Source organism: Rhinopithecus roxellana, chromosome 4 (assembly GCF_007565055.1).
Source record: "Rhinopithecus roxellana isolate Shanxi Qingling chromosome 4, ASM756505v1, whole genome shotgun sequence".
Taxonomy (NCBI): Eukaryota; Metazoa; Chordata; class Mammalia; order Primates; family Cercopithecidae; genus Rhinopithecus; species Rhinopithecus roxellana.
This window is the reverse complement of record NC_044552.1, coordinates 70,323,355-70,342,914: the sequence shown is the minus strand read 5'-3', so window position 1 is coordinate 70,342,914 and position 19,560 is coordinate 70,323,355. Positions and strand designations below refer to the sequence as shown.

General features: G+C 50.0%; 1 protein-coding gene across 1 annotated transcript in view; it reads right to left on the bottom strand.

Moving 5' to 3' along the window:
• SYNJ2 (synaptojanin 2) overlaps nt 1-19,560 on the bottom strand; it is a 115,514-nt gene that overhangs the window by 23,721 nt on the left and 72,233 nt on the right. Inside the window, exons 7-16 of the mRNA XM_010381542.2 lie at nt 15,730-15,826; nt 12,911-13,083; nt 11,137-11,218; nt 10,278-10,427; nt 10,037-10,202; nt 8,404-8,595; nt 6,304-6,385; nt 5,359-5,499; nt 3,240-3,432; nt 323-481 (exon numbers count right to left, since the gene is read on the bottom strand). Coding sequence (XP_010379844.1) covers nt 323-481; nt 3,240-3,432; nt 5,359-5,499; nt 6,304-6,385; nt 8,404-8,595; nt 10,037-10,202; nt 10,278-10,427; nt 11,137-11,218; nt 12,911-13,083; nt 15,730-15,826 — 1,435 coding nt within the window. The remainder of the gene's footprint in view (nt 1-322; nt 482-3,239; nt 3,433-5,358; nt 5,500-6,303; nt 6,386-8,403; nt 8,596-10,036; nt 10,203-10,277; nt 10,428-11,136; nt 11,219-12,910; nt 13,084-15,729; nt 15,827-19,560) is intronic.

Here is a 19,560-nt window from a genome sequence, read left to right as displayed (position 1 = left end):
TTGAACCTGGAAGGCAGAGGTTGCAGTGAGCCAAGCTAGTGCCACTGCACTCCAGCCTGGGTGACAGAACAAGACTCTGCCTCAAAATAAAAAATAAATAAATAAATAAATAAATAAATAAATAAATAAATAAAGAGGGACAGGACGTGTGTATGAACAGCCACTCCTGTACTAAAACCTCACAAGTCCACCTGTTTCCTACAATGTTGGAAACAGTGAAATCCACTGACAGGACTGAATTTGCTGCACCAGCCTCTACATCTCATAGATGTCATTCCATCTTGGAGCAGCTGCTAAAAAATACGTTTAAAGCACAACTTACTTTTCCACTTGATTTCTGTAGTTGTAGTTGATCAAATTCCAGAAGTTTCTTCCAGTCTTGGCGTTTAACAAAATAGAAGACTTCTTCATAAGTAAGATCAATGCGGTAGTTGAAATCGCCGCACCAAAATACATAATCATGAGAAAAAACATTTCTCCCCTAAGTTGAAAAGAAAATAATAATCATTCAGCCCATCTTGCAAGGAAGGTGGGAGAGGGGAGAAAAACAAGCTCACTGGGACAAGCAGGAGTGTTTTTCTTAAAATGTTACTTAAAAAACAGAAAGTTTTCTACTAGAGCATCTCATTTTTCACTCATCCCATACAACTATGGAGGCATTTTTACACGGCTTAATTTTAAATAGTAGTGTTTCTGAGTGGTTTGAGGGAAGCTCCTACCCTAAACGGAGGAGAGCAACATGGCCAGCATTTCCTCCACGGATCCCGTCTGGAAGACCAGATGCACCCTTGCTTTGGAGTGTCTGCTCCTAGGAAGCAGCACCCAGCATTCAGCGTTAGGAGAATGAGGTTTCTAAAGAGCGGCATACATGCTCAGGATGTGCACCTTCATACAACTTCCTGAGCTTTTTCAGGTGACCCTTCTCCATCTCTCGCTCCTCCTTCCCATCCTGCCCAGTCCTAGGAACCCACAGCCCCAGCTCAGCCCCGGAGAGCTCCCGGGGTCCTTGCCTTTCCTGTCTCTTCCCCAGGAATCACAATGACAGCAGCTGCTGCGGATCAACTATCCGCAAGGGCTGGGCTCTGTTCCAGGTGCACAAAGCAGATACCACCAGCTCTCTCTTCGATTAAAAAAACAAACAACAAAAGTTCAGAAACAAAGGCACTTGCTGAAGGTTACACAGCGAGTGCATGATACAGATGGGATTTCAACTCCCATCTGCCTAGCTCCCAAATCAGTTTCTCTTTTCCTATGAGGCATTTCCACTCCCCCCATGACAATAACCTGGACAGAAGATTAAATGGGTCCCAACCAAATAAAATGAGTGTCTAGACAACACTGCCAAACAGAACTTTCTGCAGCACCAGACTGTTCTCTGTGCTGTCTGATGCGGGAGCCACTGGCCACGTGGATACTGATCATTTTCAATGTGGCCAGTGAAAGCAAGGAATTTTAAAAGTTATTTAATTTTAATTAATTTAAATTTAAATAGCTACTTACGGCCAGTGACTACGGTATCAGACAATATCAGTGTAGAATGTTGGCTGGGCACGGTGGCTCATGCCTGTAACCCCAGCACTTTGGGAGGCTGAGGCAGGTGGATCACTTGATGTCAGGAGTTCGAGACCAGCCTAGCCAACATCTCTACTAAAAATACAAAAACTAGTTGGGCCTGGTGGTGCACGCCTGTAATCCCAGTTACTCAGGAGGCTGAGGCAGGAGAATCGCTTGAACCCAGGAGGTGGAGCTTGCAGTGAGCCAAGATCACACCACTGCACTCCAGCCCGGGCGACAGAGCGAGACTCTGTCTCAAAAACAAAAACAAAAAAGAAGTGTAGACTGTTAACAGGTCCCTCAATATTTTTATTGTAGAAAAGAACTACATTATAAATCCTTTACTTATTATGTATCCCAAGCTTACTATGTCAAAGTAGCACTTTTTTTTTTTTTTTTAGATGGAGTCTTGCTCTGTCACCCAGGCTGGAATGCAGTGGTGTGATCTCAGCTCACTGCAACCTCTGCCTTCTGGGTTCAAGCAATTCTCCTGTCTCAGCCTCCCGAGTAGCTGGGATTACAGGGGCACGCCACCACACCCGGCTAATTTTTTTTGTATTTTCAGTAGAGATAGGGTTTCACCATGTTGGCCAGGCTGGTCTCGAACTTCTGACCTCAGGTGATCCGCCCACCTCAGCCTCCCAAAGTGCTGGGATTACAGGTGTGAGCCACCATGCCTGGCCCCAAAATAGCGCTTTTTGAGTGACAAGGATTAGACTTCTTTTTTTTTTTTTCCCTAAACTACATTACACACAATTGAAAACTTCCTAACTCATTTGTTTCTTTTTTAACATAAGAAATAACTCCAACAAGAATTGTGGCACTTGTTAATGAAAACTAAAGAAATTCTGCCTTGAGTGCTCGTGCAGCCCAGTAAAATGGGACGTCGGTTTTAAGGATCTCTTCTCACAGGGAAGAGCTCCGTGACCCAGCCCGCCACCTCTCAGACAGTGGAATATTTTGCGGCAAGAACAGCTGAAGTCTATCCTCACTTCACGGAATAGGTGGGCCTCATGTGTGTCACACGCTGAAGCTGTGCCGGGTAGCATCTTTGCACAGGAAGGAGAACATTAATGTCTAGATTTGAAAAGAAAATCCTCCAGTTTCAGAATGAAACCCTCTGGACTGCCACGAGAGGGCACTGTGTGGTTCACTATTGTAGCTTCGAGGACAGGGAGGATCCGGGCTCCTTGCTCAAGAACCATGTTCCCGGTCAAAAAGGGTCCACTGGTCAAAAGGGTGTTCTTATCTGAGCCACCACAGAAAGTACATGTGAAGACTGTGAATCTCAGGAAGGTGGAGTCTCAGGCTGTGTGGATTCAAATGCTCTTCACCACTTGGACAGGACAGACCATGGACACAGTTTTCTTCCCTAAACCATCACTTGAATCAGAAAATCAGAAAATGCACACACACAAAATCCAGCGACCATGTAGACACTCAGGAAATGTACAGCAACAGGAGAGGAGGGATGCTGCAGAGCTGGCTCCCTCCAGGCACACGGCTAATCCTACCCCAGGTCAATTCCATGGGGTGACACAGCCTTCTCCCCCTCCCCCAGCGCTGAGCCCTCCAAGCAGGGGCCCTCCCTGTGGTTGTGTTCCCAATGCCTGGCTCCTATCAACAATCACGTTTGGGACTGAACTGAGCAGGGAGGTGCTGGCCGCCCCCACGGCACCGCTCACCATTGGGAAGCAGAGTTTCTGGGTGATCTCCTTGTAGTCTTCATTCCGCTCCTTCACCTGGGACTGTCCGGCTGTCAGGTGGCTACATATGAAGCAGAAGCTGGTGCTGTGGAATTGGAAGCGGATGCCAACGGCGCCCTTGTTCCCGGCCTTGCCCCCCATGCCCGTCTTCACTGTGTCAATGGCCACGTCCCTGGAACAGAAGGATGTGTGCATGCTGTCAGGTCCTGAAGGAGAAACATGACCCTGCTTTGTCACAGAGAAGGGCCCAGCAGCAGCCCAGGACCTGCCGCTCTGAGTGCTCCAAAATCATCAGCTCAGAGTCTGTCCAATTCAACAAAGCGGACACTTTGGCCATCATCGACTCCCGGTCAGGAAGCCGCCTCCCTCCTGCTGCCCACTGCTGCCTGGACACCTCCTCCACGCCCCATCTGGGAAGCGCTCATTGCTCACCTGAGCACCCCATGAAGCCGAAGACAGGGCAATCCCTGCATCTCCCCAGCTTCTCACTGCCACCAGGAGCAGCACGAATATCACCACCCACCAGCCCACCCCACTCCTGTGCAGCTGTCATGCCATGCATGGGAGGTGTCATCTGGGCAATCAACTTTTTAATTATTATTATTATTACTTTGAGACAGAGTCTCACTCTGTCACCCTGGCTGGAGTGCAGTGGTGTGATCTTGGCTTACTGCAACGGTGGCCTCCCAGGTTCAAGTGATTCTCCCACCTCAGCCTTCCAAGTAGCTGGGATTACAGGCACCCACCATCACGCCCGGCTAATTTTTGTATTTTTAGTAGAGTCAGGGTTTCACCATGTTGGCCAGGCTGGTCTTGAACTCCTGACCTCAAGTGATCTGCCTGCCTTGGCCTCCCAAAGTGCTGGGATGACAGGCATGAACCACCACGCCCAGCAATCAATGCATTTTAAGAGCTAGGAAACCAGCAGCTATTTATGCTGTGCTGGGTAGGTGGTCTCAAACGGACTTTTATGCAACGCCAGAGCCTGCTCGCATTAAAATGCCAACTCATAATGCATACCAGTCCATAGAAACATGGGCTACAAGCACATTTGTTAACATTTCCACAGCTGTGCCACAGACTGAGGCCTGCTGGTGCATCTGTTCCCTGGTAGACAAGGTTGGAGGGATGACTGATGGAAGGGGTGGAGGCGGAAGCAGCTCAGGGCTAAAGGTGCCTGAAGCTGAGGACATTGAGCCTGGGAAACCTTGTGCTCCTTAGTTCTGAGACCTTTCTCTCACCCTCACCCTGCCCTTGCCTTTAACCCTTACTAACCTTCACCTGCTAACCTGGGATACTGCCAAGCTGGCAAAATAACACAAGCAGAGGGACAGGGACCTAAACATCTTCTAAAGTCAGAGAAGAGGATTACAGGCAGCACTGCCTTAGTCTCCAGGTGCAGCAGGGGTGCACCCGTGGTGCTCTAGACAGGCACAGGCCCTTCCCGGGACCCAGGGGCTCAGTGGGGAGGTCAGTTCAATGTTTGCTGCCAGCCCGCCGAAAGGTTGGTGGAAATTCGAAAGCCATGAGTAGGCCCAGGTGGAAAGATGAGGCCATCCGCAAGCTGGGGAAAAGATGAGTTCCTCTAGCATCCAAACACCCACACCCCAAGAGGAATGCAGCCCCTAAGCTCGCCCCCTTTCCGACGCTCACAAAGCATGCACCTTGGAGAAATGACAAGGGGGCCCCAGTTGTAAAGGCCCTTTCTACTTAGAATTCTTTTAAAAAGAGACAAAAGAGTTGGCATTTCCCAGTGAGTTACTCAGCTCTTGGTCAGAGGTTTCCTGTCTGTAAGATTCCAACAAGGAACCCCTTTCCTTGCACAGAATTGAGCTTGGGCGATGACAATCATGTAACACTCTTTCTAAGAGTTCAGCTTCCTGAGTTGGACGTTTCCCATGGTGGCTTTTTAATTGCCAGACAATATTCTATTCAGCCCAGTTTTTCCTAGGGGGTTTTTGCTACATTTATCTAAAATAATGGCAAGTCCCAATTCCTGTTACAGAAGGGGATGGGGGAGGAGGAGGAAGTCAAAGAACAAAACACAAAGACTAACAACCCCTTGTTCCCCAGATGTGTGTAAACGGAATGTTCTTACCTGATGAACGGGACATGGTATGGACGTACAAAGATATAAAGACAGACGCCCACCAGCTGTGCCGAAGTCAAGAGAATGTATCTATGAGAGCGTGAGATAGCTTTCTGAAGCTGCTCACCCCACATCTTCTTGTTGGTAGTACTGGAAGAGAAAAGGAAATGATGCTGTTTACAGATGGCTGGAAGCACATCTATCTCCCACCTACCAAATGCTCCAGCCCAAGCCTATTCTCTTTGCAGAACTGATTTCACACTGCCTGCACCCCAATATGAGTGTCATGCTTTCCTTCTTCTAGTGGAGGATCTGGGTATTTTTGGCCATGTCTCACACACCACAGCAGCCCTTCCTTGACCTCTGAAACCCAACCCAGGACCTTCTCATAGCAGCCCCACAGAGTCAGTCTTATTTATTTGTTCAGAAAGTTCCTTAAAATAAAGCCAGGCCAGTTTAGCAGGGGGTAGGGGAATGTCCAGTTGACTTCGTATCAAATACAAATCCAGTGGTTTTGATTTTTTCCTTTGCCCTGGTATGCAGGAGGAAAGTACGTCTTCCCAGCACTCGCGCTTTCTCACCTCTCCCTAGGAAACATGAGTCAACCACTCTCCCAGTCCCAGCCCCGCCCTTCCCTTGCATCCTAGGTCCACACATGCCAGCTCCCTCTGGCAGTGTAAATCAGCCTCAACAAGTGGCCAAGGCCAGAGCACTGCAGAGAAAACACAGCAATCATCAGCCCTTCCTTTTACTTCCTAAGTAGCAGGGAAAGAAGGGGGCAGGTGCATGTGTGAGCATGGAGAAGGAGCCAGGTGACAGATCCCCACACAGCCAGAGCCACAGCTTAGCTGACTCAGAAGCAGGCTGGCTCCAGGAGAGCCTCAGAGGCTCTGCTCCCAGCCAGGCACCTGACTCAGGAAGTCCCCGCCCGGCCCCACACACCTGGCCCCTTACCTGGCATTGACAATATTCCCTGCGCTCAATTCCACCATCTCTTCAAACCCCACAGCAAATATATCAGCTGGGCTGCTGTCATCTGGGGAGCAAGGCAAGAGATGACAGAAGTCAGGACCACCAAGCCCTGCATTACGAGTTCATGGGGTTCCCCAGTCCCCTCTCCCAAGCCACACTATCCACTGCCTGAGTCCAACTCCAGGTGGCTATCATTGCTGCTGGGAACTGCCCCAGTGGAATCTGCTTCAGAAATGCCTGGCTTAAATGCAGCACAGTGAGCCCAGAGGGGCCCTCCATCCATTCTGTTCCCTTTGAACAGGGGACAGGTCAGAGTTTAATATAACCCTGTAGCCATTGCCTGAATCTCTCCAGTCACGACCTCTGACACCCAGTCTCCTGAGCCCCCAAGCCCAGCCATAGCTCCTGCAGAAAGTGAGATGCCTGCCTCCCCAGGGTCCAGCCAGGAGGACGTGGCCTCTGTCAGTGAGAGGCCAGGCAGGCTGTCCACTTCCTTCTCTGTTGGCCACAATGGGCAACGTGGAACCTCTAGTTTCCCTGACTTAAAGCTTTTTCTTTAAAAAAAAAAGAAAAAAGAAAAAACAATCTCTGTCCCTCTGTCTGGTCTGCTTGGCAGCAGTAACCACAGCACTTTCCTTTCCTTCTCTGGAACCTGGTGCATCTCTAGTGGGACTGCTGGGGAGCCTGCTAGTGTCTTCCCCAAAAAGATCCCCTGCAAAACACCAGCCAGCTTGCTAACAACACGCACACCTTCCTGCAGGGAAAAGAAGAGGAGTCACTTCAGTGGGGAGAGGAGGGATGGCTCTTGAGCCACAGCTGTGCTAAGCACCCTCTGCATTGATGGGCCTGCTCCAGAGGGTATCCTGAATGGCTTCTGGAGGCACAAGCAGCAACTCAGGCTACCACTGACACAGAGATCCCCAGTGGCTCTGAATGGTGGACTTTGCCACCTGCCCTCTGAGGCAGAAAGGAGGGCACAGATGGCGTGTGCAGAGGAAGGGACGGGGCTCTGGGCACCACCTAGGCAGCTGTGGGGCATGAATGTCCACATGGGCCACCACGTCAGCTAGACCACAGGTCACTCACCAACAGGCAAAAACCTGAAACACAAGTGTCTTCCTGAGTCCAATGAGGCAAAAAAAAAAAAAAAAAAAAAAAAAAAAAAAAAAAAAAGTAAGGCCCCTGAGTCAACGCTGACTGTACAAGAATCACTTATTCTTCAGATCTTAAGTTCTGGGGCCATTCAATAGTGTATCTTACAAGATAAAAGGTGAGGTGTCAACATTTGGAATTATTTTATTCCTAAATAGCACATGGATTATTTTGTGACTACTTAAAGCAGATGAATAGAGTTGGTTTGGGGAGAGGCAGGGATGAGCCGTTCTTGGTCAATATCAACACTAAAGGCAGGGCCAGGCGCAGTGGCGCACACCTGTAATCCCAGCACTTTGGGAGGCTGTGGCAGAGGGATCATCTGAGTTCAGGAGTTCGACACCAGCTTGGCCAACATGGCAAAACCCCATCTCCACTAAAAATACAAAAATTAGCTAGGCGTGGTGGTGGGTGCCTGTAATCCCAGCTACTCAGGAGACTGAGGCAGGATAATTCCTTGAATCTGGGAGGTGGAGATTGCAGTGAGCCAAGATTGTGTCACTGCACTCCAGCCTGGGTGATGAGAGTGAAACTCGTCTAAAAACAAAAAACAAAAACAAACAAAAACAAAACATTGAAGACAGGCCTGGCTCCCGTCCTCACAGTTACATGGCTCTAGAAGCCACACCTTCAGCCTGGTGACAAAAAGATTCTACTGATGAAAGCCTAAGACTTCACCATCACTGTATGCAAAGAGAAAAGAGAGATTCACCATCTGCTAACTCTTCTAAACATTCAGGAAAGGAAAAAAGTCAAAGTTACTTGTGAGGCAGCATTCTTGACTGTTAGACCACGGTGCTATTTAAACACTGTGAGGAGGGAAAACACAAAGACGAAATTCCACAAGACGATGGCCACTAAAAGGTCAAGCCTGACACGTCAGGTGAGGTGGAATTGGATTTTGTCTTCCCCCGAAGCCACTGCCCTCACCCTGGGATTCGGCAGCGCCTGAGAGCTGGGGCGAGTCGAGCAGCCAGTCGGTCAGCTCCGCCGTCCTGAGCAGGTTGCTCCGAAACTGCTTTCCTCCATTCACGTTCCAGGTCCCCATGGCAATCCGGATCCGCTTGAAATTTGTGAATTCAGACTGACGCTCAGTCATAGCTTTCAGGATCCTGGGAGTCACTGTCAGGAGGCATAAAAAGGCACATTTCTTTGCAGTTCCAAAGCTCAGGCATCCTCCAAAAAGAAGAGGCTGCCTGGCAGAGACAGATGGTTCATGAGCCTCTAGAGATAAACCAGGGTATGCTCCTTAGGAAGGCGACAAAAGGTTTAAAACCATGGTCACCATGGTGCTTCCCTTATGGCATTTCTGCAATAAAGGCAGGAAAACATAAGACTGGAAACTCACCATCTACACCGCTGTCCCCAACTGAAGCCAGAAGCCATGGGACATCAGATCACAGGGATCTCAGACATGACAGGGAAAAGCCATGTCCTCACTGTCCACTCCGTGGAAGAACAAGGCATAGGAATTTAAGCCAGGGCATGCTGTAACTGACCATATTTCAATGTGGATGTGCCCATATCCACTATACTTTTAAGTGTCTTACCAACCCAGACAGCCACCTTTGCATCCTCTGCCTTCCAGCCTGCATGTCTGATATGTTTTGTTTTGCCCCAGACTTAAGGCTTTAAAACAATATCATCACCATCACCATCCTCTCAATAGCCAAAATATATTCCATCGTTTAAACTTGTGACGTAACCCAAATCTAACTCATGTCTGCCTTGCTATTAAATAAGACTCACTGTACAACATGGAGCTTCGTTCACCTTTTATAGAGCTGGCATTGTTTCCAGAGTAGAAACTAAATATCGCCTGGCCTGTCGGAAGCCAAATAAGCGCTCCCCCAGTGAAGAAAGAGTGAGAGTGGAAAAGGGCCATGAACCCATTTTAAGCATGGGCTAGTTCATTTTTCAAAAACACCTGATGTTTCTAAAGCGAAACTTGTACATTCTTGTAAGGAAAAATGCTGGGTTTCTCCTCCTTTTTCCATGAGACCTAATATGTTTACAGGCTCAGGTAAGAAGATGTCATTAAAATGCTCTCAAAGGAACCTCCTATATTGATGGAACCACGCTGTGTTGCCGCTGAGACCCGAAGGTGCCCTCATCCCTGGGAGATTACAGCATCCTCCTCCTCTGTTTCCACAGGGTCCAAAACAGAAACTGGAGGCCAACTTCATGGGAAGCTCCCAAGGCCAACATCACCTGCTAAAGGCCCAAGAACCCAAGCAGCTGAGGAAGTTTCTGGAGTGGGTGAGCGTTCAAAGGCACCGATGCGTTTAGGAGAGTGCATGGCCTCTCCCTGAGCCCGCCTGGTGTCTCCCGCTTCTCAGGATGGAAACACAGTGCAAGCCGAGACAGAGGACGTGTGAGCTCCCAGGCCCAGCTGGAAAGCACAGGCTCCCGGGAGAGGCAGTGACAGCTGCAAGGTGCATGGTCCACTGCTCAGACACCAGGCACGTCTGCCACCCACTCTCTGGATGGCACAGAGGCGGTGGGAACGTGGGGCCGCGGAGCCCCCGCCTTCCCGCCTCCCCCTGTCCGTGGCGGGCCCTACCCAGGAGTGCTGTGCTGTCCAGCAGCATGCCCCCTTTGTCTGCCACCTCCTCGCCGTAGACGTCCCCAACCAGCAGCAGCTTGATTGCCTCCTGCTTCACCCCGTCGAAGAAGTTGGACTGGATGGTTCGAGACATGGACCGGGCTCCATCCTTCAGCTTCCCCACCTGCCAAGAGCCCAGACCGCAGGCCGTGAGGGGGGTCCCTGGGGCCCCCACCCTGCCCCCTTGGTGGGGCCCTACCTTGGCCTTCCCTTCCAGGGACCTGCTGCCTGTGAACACCTTGCTCAGGCTGTGGCCATTCAGAGACCACATGGCTTTGAAGGACTCCACAAAGCGGTCAACAATGGGTTTTGAACTCAGCCCCAGGGTCTCGAGCTGCAGATGCAGGACCTGGGGAGGAATAATGAATGGCTGTCACTGGTTTCTCCCACAGAGGCCCCACAGCCACCGTCCCAGGAGGTTCCTTATTCAGCAGCCTGTGGATTATGCCATGTCCTGGAAGACCCTGTGCCCCTCCAGAGGATGAGGAGTTCCTACAGCAGACAGTGACTTCCCATACCTCACCCCAACTTTATCTATAGGGTCCATCCAAGCCCTCCTCTGACCACCCAACACCTGACCTCCTGGCTACACAGCCAGAGGCTGAAAAGCAAACAGTGGTGGACAGCAGGGGGCGCTGACCCCGCCCCAACCCCCTAGCCAGGAGAGGTCAGCCAGACAGCTGTGGCCACACAGACCCGGGTCTCCCTCCTCAGCTTCAAATCCAGCCTCATCCGGCCAGCCTCACACTGCCTTTGGCCAATGATGCATTCACAATAATCATTACACAACTGCTCTTCCCTAGGAGCCTTTGGGCCACCATGTCTGGGATGCATTTCACAAGAGGCTGTGAGAAAGCGTGCCTATGACAGAGAAAGCAGCCACCTGGGGAACCCCTCTCTGGATGTCCCAGTGTCTCCCTGTCCACTTTCCCCACAGTTAGAAGGTTGTCTCGGTGATGCCACCCTCATCTTGCCGCTAAAGGTGCTCAGCTCAGCCTGTGCAGCTTAAGTCATAGGACCTGGCACAGATGGCCGAAAAGGCTGCAGCAGGGACACACCTCGAGTGCGATGAAGCTCTGCACAGTGTTGGTTCGGTCCAGGCAGTCAAGACAGTTCATCCGCAAAGTGCCTTTCTGAAAACTTAGGACAAGAAGAAATGTAAACGGTTATAAGTTGTGTTCAAAAAAGCAGTGGCCATAGCACAGTGGCCCATGTCTAACTGTCGACTCCCAAGGAAACATGTTCTTTTTTTTTTTTTTGAGACAGAGTCTCACTCTGTCACCCAAGCTGGAGTGCAATGTCACGATCTTGGCTCACTGCAACCTCTGCCTCCCTGGTTCAAGCAATTCTCCTGCCTCAGCCTTCCGAGTAGCTGGGACTATAGGTGCGTGCCATCACATCCAGCTAATTTTTGTATTTTTAGTAGAGACAGTGTTTCACAACATTGGCCAGGCTGGTCTCGAACTCCTGACCTTGTGATCCGCATGCCTCGGCCTTCCAAAGTGCTGGGATTATAGGCGTGAGGAAACATGTTCTAAGAACCCCCACCTCCTCACCAGTAGACCCCCAGAAACCCCAGTGTCCATCCCAGTGGATCCCCAGCATTGCTGGAAAGCCAGGCAGACCCCAGGACACACACTCAGCAGCCTGCACAACTGGGTCATTTTAAGTTTAGCTGGTCCTTGTTATTTATAGCAATTATGTTCTATAAAGTTGTAGGAACACTGAATTGGACATGAACACAGAACCATCGGTCCTAGGGGAGATATAGGGTTAGGTTCCTGCAAATCTCTGGTCACATTTTCATCAACTGATCAATATACAAACTTGTTTTATGTATGTTTCCATATAAAGACACCTTATTGAATATATATATTTGTTTAATTAACACTGAACCATGGCCGACAGCATTGTAACTCATATCGGGACAAAGCTTATCTTAATGTGCATTTTCTCCATAAAGCACACCACCACCTTCTTGTGCTCAGAAGTGCTAGACAGTTCTTCAGCACAACGCTTGGGGCCATACTAAACCATGAGATCCCCGAACAAAGAGGGGCTCCTAACAAAGACCCCACAAATGTGAAAAACGGTACTAAATCTCAAAAAGGACACTTGTTTACATACGAGGGCTGAAATAAGAAGACAGAGTATCACCTTGTTTGATCTCAGCTGGAAGCATGTACATGTGACTCAAATTGTCACTGCTCTGCACACATCTGTGAATGTCCAGGAAAAATCCTTTGAGTACTGATTTTGGGGTTACAAATAAGTTTTAAGGAAGAAGTAAATTAGCCAATATGGAATCTGCAAATAATGAGGACCCCCTGCATGTGACCTGAGGGAACTGGACTTTGTTTTCCTCCTCTGCTCTGAACAAGGCAGTCCATACCCTGGTCTCCTCGAGCAATCTAAGTTTATGCCAGCCATCCCACTGGGACTGTGGCCCTCACTCTCACAGGCCTGCGTCCCAGCGTGGAGCTCCATGTTTAAATGCAGTCCCCTTTATAAGTTCATTTCTTTTGCCAGAAAACCATGCCTCAACATCTCCTTGAGAAATTCAAAAGCCTGTCTCCTATTGTGGGAAGGGAGAGGAGAAGCTGGAACCCAAGATTCCCAATGTCGCCAAGCTTATGACCCAGGAAACCGCAAGGGTAGCTGAGTGGGGAGGGAAGGAAGCCGCCCCTCACAGGGCACATGTCCTCTATGTCCTCTATGGTGCAGCCCCTCTGCCACCTCACCCAGAAGAAGGCACAGCACGCAGTGAGCCTCACTGTGGACTGACGCTTCCCCCCCAGCAGAAGACGTGGCACAGTGTGCAGCGAGCCTCACCGTGGACTGACGTTCTCCCCCTTCGTGAACACATCAAAGTCCTCCCAGTGCAGCTTTAACTGTGGCCTCAAGAGGGTCTCCAATTTCTCTAGCTTCCCGCCTTTGGCAAACTGATGGAAGTCAAAATTGATCATAGGCGTGTCGCCTGCGTGGCAAGAAGCCCAGAGCAGCTTCTGAAAAGAGGAGGGGAGGGCGGTGAGGGGAGCAGAGGGAAGGAAGGACAAGGAGGACGAGTTCCTTGCATAGCTTGACCTGTGCGGCTAACCAAGGTGACTTGCTGCAGGACATGCTTTAGCTGGAAGCTCACAATGGACCAGGCAGTTAACCCTGAAAGGGAAGCACAGGACAAAGGCCCTGGGGGGACAAAACCCACACAGAGCATCTTGCCTGCGAAAGGGCAGAAGGTTCCCCTTGGACAAAAGAAGCCAGAGCAGGTGTGGTCCCCTGGGGAGATCATACTCCTGCAGGGCTCCCCAGAGGGCACAGGTGTGGAAAGACTGTTCTGTTCTTCAGGTGGCCCAGGTGGCTCAGATGCCCCAGGCCCTCAGAGATAGCAGGGCTGCAGCAGGCTGCAGAGCTCATAATCCAGCTCCCCGTTGCCCTGGTAACTGGCCCCAGCCTGCTGCATACCAGCCTCTGGTGGCTGTGCTCTGAAGAGACCAAGTCTCCAGCTGAAGTGGCCTAGGTGGGTCCCACATCCCGATGCTATTTCAGAATGGTCAGGGAGCCAGAGTGAAGGTGGGAACAGATGGGAAGCAGGGCAAGGGGCTGCTGATGACACCATGATGCCCTTAAGAGCCCTCCCTTCCATATGAGGCTCCCCTGGCCTGGCAGCTCCCTGGCTTTCTCCCCAGAGAGCCCCGTGATAAAGGACAAACTGTCTGCCTACCCAGGCCACCTGGCTTCCAGGCCTCTCACACCCTGTACCCATGCCCTTGTGGTTTCAGGTCAGGCCAGTCCAGCCTCTGCCCAGCCAGAGGTCCTAGTAACTTGGAAGGACTAGAAGGACTTGGGGGTCATCTGGTCTGACTCAATGTGACCACCTGTGATAGGCCTGAGCATAAATCAATGCAATGCTGTCATTGTCAGCCAAGTCTTGCTGTGAGCAAGAAGCTGGAGGAGCCCAACTGGTGGCTCAGTGCCATGCATTCCGGAGCCAGTGCTTCATCCAGCAGGACTGATGGCCACTGGGCCCTGGACAGGCTGCCGGGCCGCCAACCTTGGTCTGGGCCGAACTGATGTGGCTGAGGACCATCCCAGGCAGGGCCATGACCCAGGTCTCCAGCTAGAGTACCCCTCCCTACCTGGCCAGGAGCCCACCCTTCCCCGTATGAGGTGGCTGCCATCTCTCGCCCTCACTAGTGCCGGGCACTTCACCCACTGATGGGAGGGGCCACAACTTAAGGCACAGGGGAAAAAGACCTGGGGTTCTTATTATTATTCTTATTTTTTGGCTTTCTTTTTTTTTTTCCTTCTTCCTTCAAATTAGCAGCCAGCATCACTGCCAAGATGGGTGGGAAGGGAGACACTTCTGGAGCTTGTTGCTAATAGCAACAAACCAAACAGGAAAAGCAGGTCTGGCCAAATAAAATTGGCAACCAGGAAGTGCCTGCTCTGAGCATGAGCATGTGGCATTTCTAAGCAGAGGGAAAGGCTCAGAGATGGCCTTCACCTCCAGTGAGGCGACTTCGAGCTCTCTCTGTAAGGGATATCCTTGAGCTTTAAATGAGAGTTTTCCTCTATTAGGCAGGGGACATGGAGGCTGGTAAAGGAACCAGGAACCTCCATGGCTCATTCTAGAATGTCTTGCGCCTGGGGAGCAGGGGGCGCGGGCTGGAGGCCTGGGATCCATGCACAGGGATAGACCCTGGCCAGGTGGGCGGAGTCTCTTGCTCCCATGGCTCTGTGACCCTGCCCAGGATCTCTGTCCAGGTTCGCCAGGAAAAGCCCCCAGGGAACCCTGAAGTTGCCCATGGGAGCCCAGCAGGAGCAGGTCCGGGAGCTCCCATGGGAGCCCAAGGAAGAGGGGGAAATTTGAAGGCCAGCAGGCAAGCAGGGGAAAGCCACGGAGGCTCCTGCTCCTGAGCCCTGAGGTCAGGTGCCCTGTGGGGCTGGGGGAGCTCACCCAGGACCAGCCAGGGCAAAGAGGAGGCCTGCCTGCTCCTGAGCTGAACTGAGAGGGACTCCTTGAGAGGTCAGAAGCCCTCAAAGCCCCATGGGGAGGGTAAGGGACATATGGCTGGGACAGGAAATGCTCTGTTTTGACTTTGAACAAATTCTCCGAACCATCAACTCACAAAAATTACACTCACTAGGCTGGGCGCAGTGGCACACACCTGTAATCCCAGTACTTTGGGAGGCTGAGGCGGGTGGATCACCTGAGGTTAGAAGTTCTTGACCAGGTTGACCAACATGATAAAACCCCGTCTCTACTAAAAATACAAAAATTAGCCTGGCGTGATGGCAGGCGCCTGTAATCACAGCTACTCAGGAGGCCAAGGCAGGAGAATCACTTGGACCTGGGAGGCAGAGGTTGCAGTGAGCTGAGATTGCGCCACTGCACTCCAGCCTGGGTAACAAGAGTGAAACTCTGTCTTTAAAAAAAAAAAAAAAAAAAAAAGACATTACACTCAAACCGTATCAGGGCCCAAGTCACCGAGCACTGCCGTGTTCACCGGTCGGAACACTGGGGAAGCCTCAGGAAATGAAGGAGGGTTGGGCTTCAGCTCCAGTCCCTGCAGGATCCACCTCCAGGCTCAAGGCTCCACCATGGCCACCCGCCACCCAGCCCAGCCGTGGGGAGGACAACCAGGCCTTACCTTGAAGGCTCTGTTGAGTACCTCCTCTCCGCCTCTGCTTCCCAGAAGGTTCACGACCACCTGCTGTCCGTACTGCTCCTTCAGAAGCACCATGTGCCTGCAAAGTCAGTGGGGTGGGCGTGATGCTGGGCACAGGCACAGGTACAGACTCTGCCCTGTTCTGACCCTCAAGGGAAGACGGGGCAGAAGGAGTCATGCTTTTAGTGCCAGAGTCCAGGACCAGTTATCCCCCATGACCCAAAGCGTGGAAAATGAGCCTGGGTGGAGAGAACCTGTCCCTCCCAGCTGCCATTATGACTAGCTAGTGTAGACTTCTACATGAGTTTGGAATCAGACAAAGGATATGCTGGACTTTCTATAAAGCATCTCCCATTAAATCTAGAACACCTAACCTGAGCTTCCATCAACAGAGTTTTGTTTCTGAGATAGGATCTCAGTCTGTTGTCCAGGCTAGAGTGCAGTGGCATGATCATAGTTCACTGCTGCCTCAAACTCCTGGGCTCAAGCAATCCTCCCACCTCAGCCTCTCAAGTAGTAGGGACTATAGGTGCATGCCACCACATCTGGCTAATTTTTACTTATTTATTTTTCATAGAGACAGGGTCTTGCTATGTTGCTCAGGCTGATCTCAAACTCCTGGCTTCAAGCAATCTTCCCACCTCAGCCTCCCAACGTGTTGGGATTACAGGCATGAGCCACCGCGCCTGGCCTAGAGTCTTATACTGGCAATGTGCACGTGTGAAATGAATTACTTACCTTGCTTGGTACCCATCTTTCTCAAAACTAGAACAACTGGCAGGAGAACTCTCAACTCAGCATCCTGTTTTCAATCTAAGTGCTGTATTTCATTATGCTAAGCCACAACAAGGAGATAAAACAACTTGCAGGCTTTGGGAAATATTCCTTGTATTAGAAGCTACTTTCTAAATATGTATGTTGGAATATTAGGGGGAGATTCCAATATTTATCTATGATCACCAGCTTTTTTTAAAGTAACATTTCAAATGTAAACATGTTGAAATGTACTGCCTTAAACAAAACACAGGGAAATGATACAATGCATAAAGCAGACGTCAAATTATTATTTAATGGTGCAATCTTTAGGCCTAAATATAGAAAAAACACTGGAAGAAAACACATGATGTCACAAGTGGTGGAATTTTATATGATTTCAGTTCTTTTCTTCTTTAAACATCTTTCTCTTTCCCAAATTTCTATAATGACACGTTTATGAGCAGAATTTTTTTAAAGAGCTAATAATGATCATGAAAAAATCATTTTTTCCCCTTACCCGATAAGAGAAAACATTATCTTACTAACTTTAAGGGACAGTAGTGGAAAGAATATGGATTTTGAAGTCGGTGGTTTGAAGTTAGGCTCGCCTGCTGACTCCCTGGCCTAAGTTAAGGGTGAGCACCCTCCCGGGCTCCCGTCTCCATGTGGAGCTCCAGGTGGCCCTGGGGCGGGGCTGTGTGTGGCTCAGCCCTTGTGGGCTTTCTTTCGGGTCGGTCTGCCCAGAGAAGTTGCATCCCAGGCCTGGCTCTGACATGTGCAGGCTCTGCCCCTGGTGAGGGAGCCCACGTTGGCCACACATCCAAGCCACATCCCTCAATGTGGCTCCTCAGAAACAAGGCCCATTTCTGATCGCTGCCTGTCTCATTCCTGCCCCTTCTTCTCAATTAGTTCCAAAGCCCAGGGCCAGAGGAACTGCTATTACTCATTATTACTCACTATTCCTCATCATTACTCTATGCTGTCACCAACCCCAAACTCCCCTGATCAAATGATTCATCCCCTCTGAGCTGGCTCCTTCAACTACAGAGCAGGGCTACTTCCCCTCCTGCAGAGAATGGCTAGGAGGACTAAAAAGACTAGTGAAAGTGACAAAGACAGTGCTTGGTGTGTGGGAGGTGGTTCTTCTTTCCTTTATTGTAAAATGTGTGTTATTGGTGAGCTGAGAGGCCCTGCTGACCCAGGGCGTAAGGGAGCGCTGGCACCCAGGGCGTAAGGAAGCGCTGGCACCCAGGGGATAAGGGAGTGCTGGCACCAGCAGCAAGGTCGGCAGCGGGCAGGCTTCTTCCTGGGTCACCCTGAGCACTGAGGCCTTTTTTTTCACTTCCCCTACCCATGGGTTACTGTCATGGGAAGCTACTTAGAAAACAGGAGTTTTTCGGGACACTAAGGAATCAGATTTCCATTTGGAAGCATCCTTTTCATCTTTAGGGAGGGACCAAGAGTTCAGCACAACCTGATGTGCACAGCAGCCGCCCGCAGAGTGGGGCGGGGAAGGAGAAGGGCTTCACTGTCCTGCAAGTGGAGACTCAGGCACTGCCCCGTGAAAGGTTAACCCTTCCACAGAGACTCATCGCCACACAGAGATGACAAGACCCTGCTGCAGCCAAAGGCCTGCTGCAAACAGCCCTCCTCAGATACGGAGCACATAGAGCAAAGTGACAAGAGACAGCCTCGGCTAACAGGGGCACCCATGCAGCTCAGGCAAAGGAAAACAAGCATCCTCCGGGGAGAAAAACTATCTATGTGAAGGTTTTACAGGGGAAAGAAAGGATTTACTCTCGATGAAATCCATCAGAGAACCGCACGACTCTTGAGGGCGCAGTGATGTCCCAGAGAAGAGAATTGGGAGGCACCCAGGACAACGCACATGCCAGTCCAGGGACATCATTGGGGACCAGGGCAGCCTGCTCTCAGGGGGACCCTCACAGTGCCCCACCGTGGCCACTAGGTAGACATGTCACCTTATTTCCAAATGTTATCTCAAATGAGGGGAACATAGTTAGCAATGAACATGAAAGCAGCAGCTCCTGCAAGGGAATGGGAGGGCTCCTGCCTCCAGTCCAGTGTCGTGGGTAAGAAGCGTTACAGAAGAGACTTCCTGGACACAGTAGCTGCCTGTAGAAAGACTCACCCTTTCAGCAGCTTGTCCTGTGATTTGCAGAAGAGATCTAAGTGTACCCCTAGATTTAGAAATGCTTTCCAAGGGGCAAGGCAGTCTCTGGGGTGCTTATGAGAAGAGAGGGGTCTCATTCTCTGCAGTACGTGCATCTCACACACCACGCATTACGAGGATTCTGAAAAATCTACAGTCTATGCAAATGTGCTTCAACTAGATATATGTATTTTTTAAGAAAGCTCCTAAACATAGGAGGGTTTTTGAAGTGAACTCATCATGACTCTTCCCTCTTGTTTTGTGTCAGCTTCAGGTAGAATTTTTTGTTGTTTGTTTGTTTGTTTTGTTTTGAGATGGAATCTCACTTTGTCACCCAGGCGACCCCCTAAAATCTGAGCCACCGAGCTCAGCCAGGTAGAATTTCATTTTCAGTTTCATGTTCACTATTTCCTAAGATAATTTAGTATAGATGAATGTCAACTGAAAGAACTCCATATGTAGAATGCTTAGGACATACTAAAGATGTTCTGGAAAAGGCAATGGTTTTGTCTATACTTGATTAAATATCTCTTTACAGAAAAAGCCCATTATATGTAACATGCTAATCAGGGGGTCACATCTGGGCTCATGCGACCAGCGTTATGTTTAATGAGAGTATGAAAGCAAACTTCAAGTCTCAATAAAGCTTCAGGTAGAATGAGTCAAACACTGAAAACATTACTTTCGAGAATTTTTACTATATTCACTAAGACAATTTTAGAATATTGAGTACTTAGATTAAATAAGCAAATCTTTTAAGAAGCTATTATTTCAAATACATATTACAAATAGCTCAGCTTTTCTTAAGGAAGCTGCAAAACAGTCATGTGTAATGATCCAATCTGTGTATTTAAATATATATATAATGCCAAAATTGTTTTCTA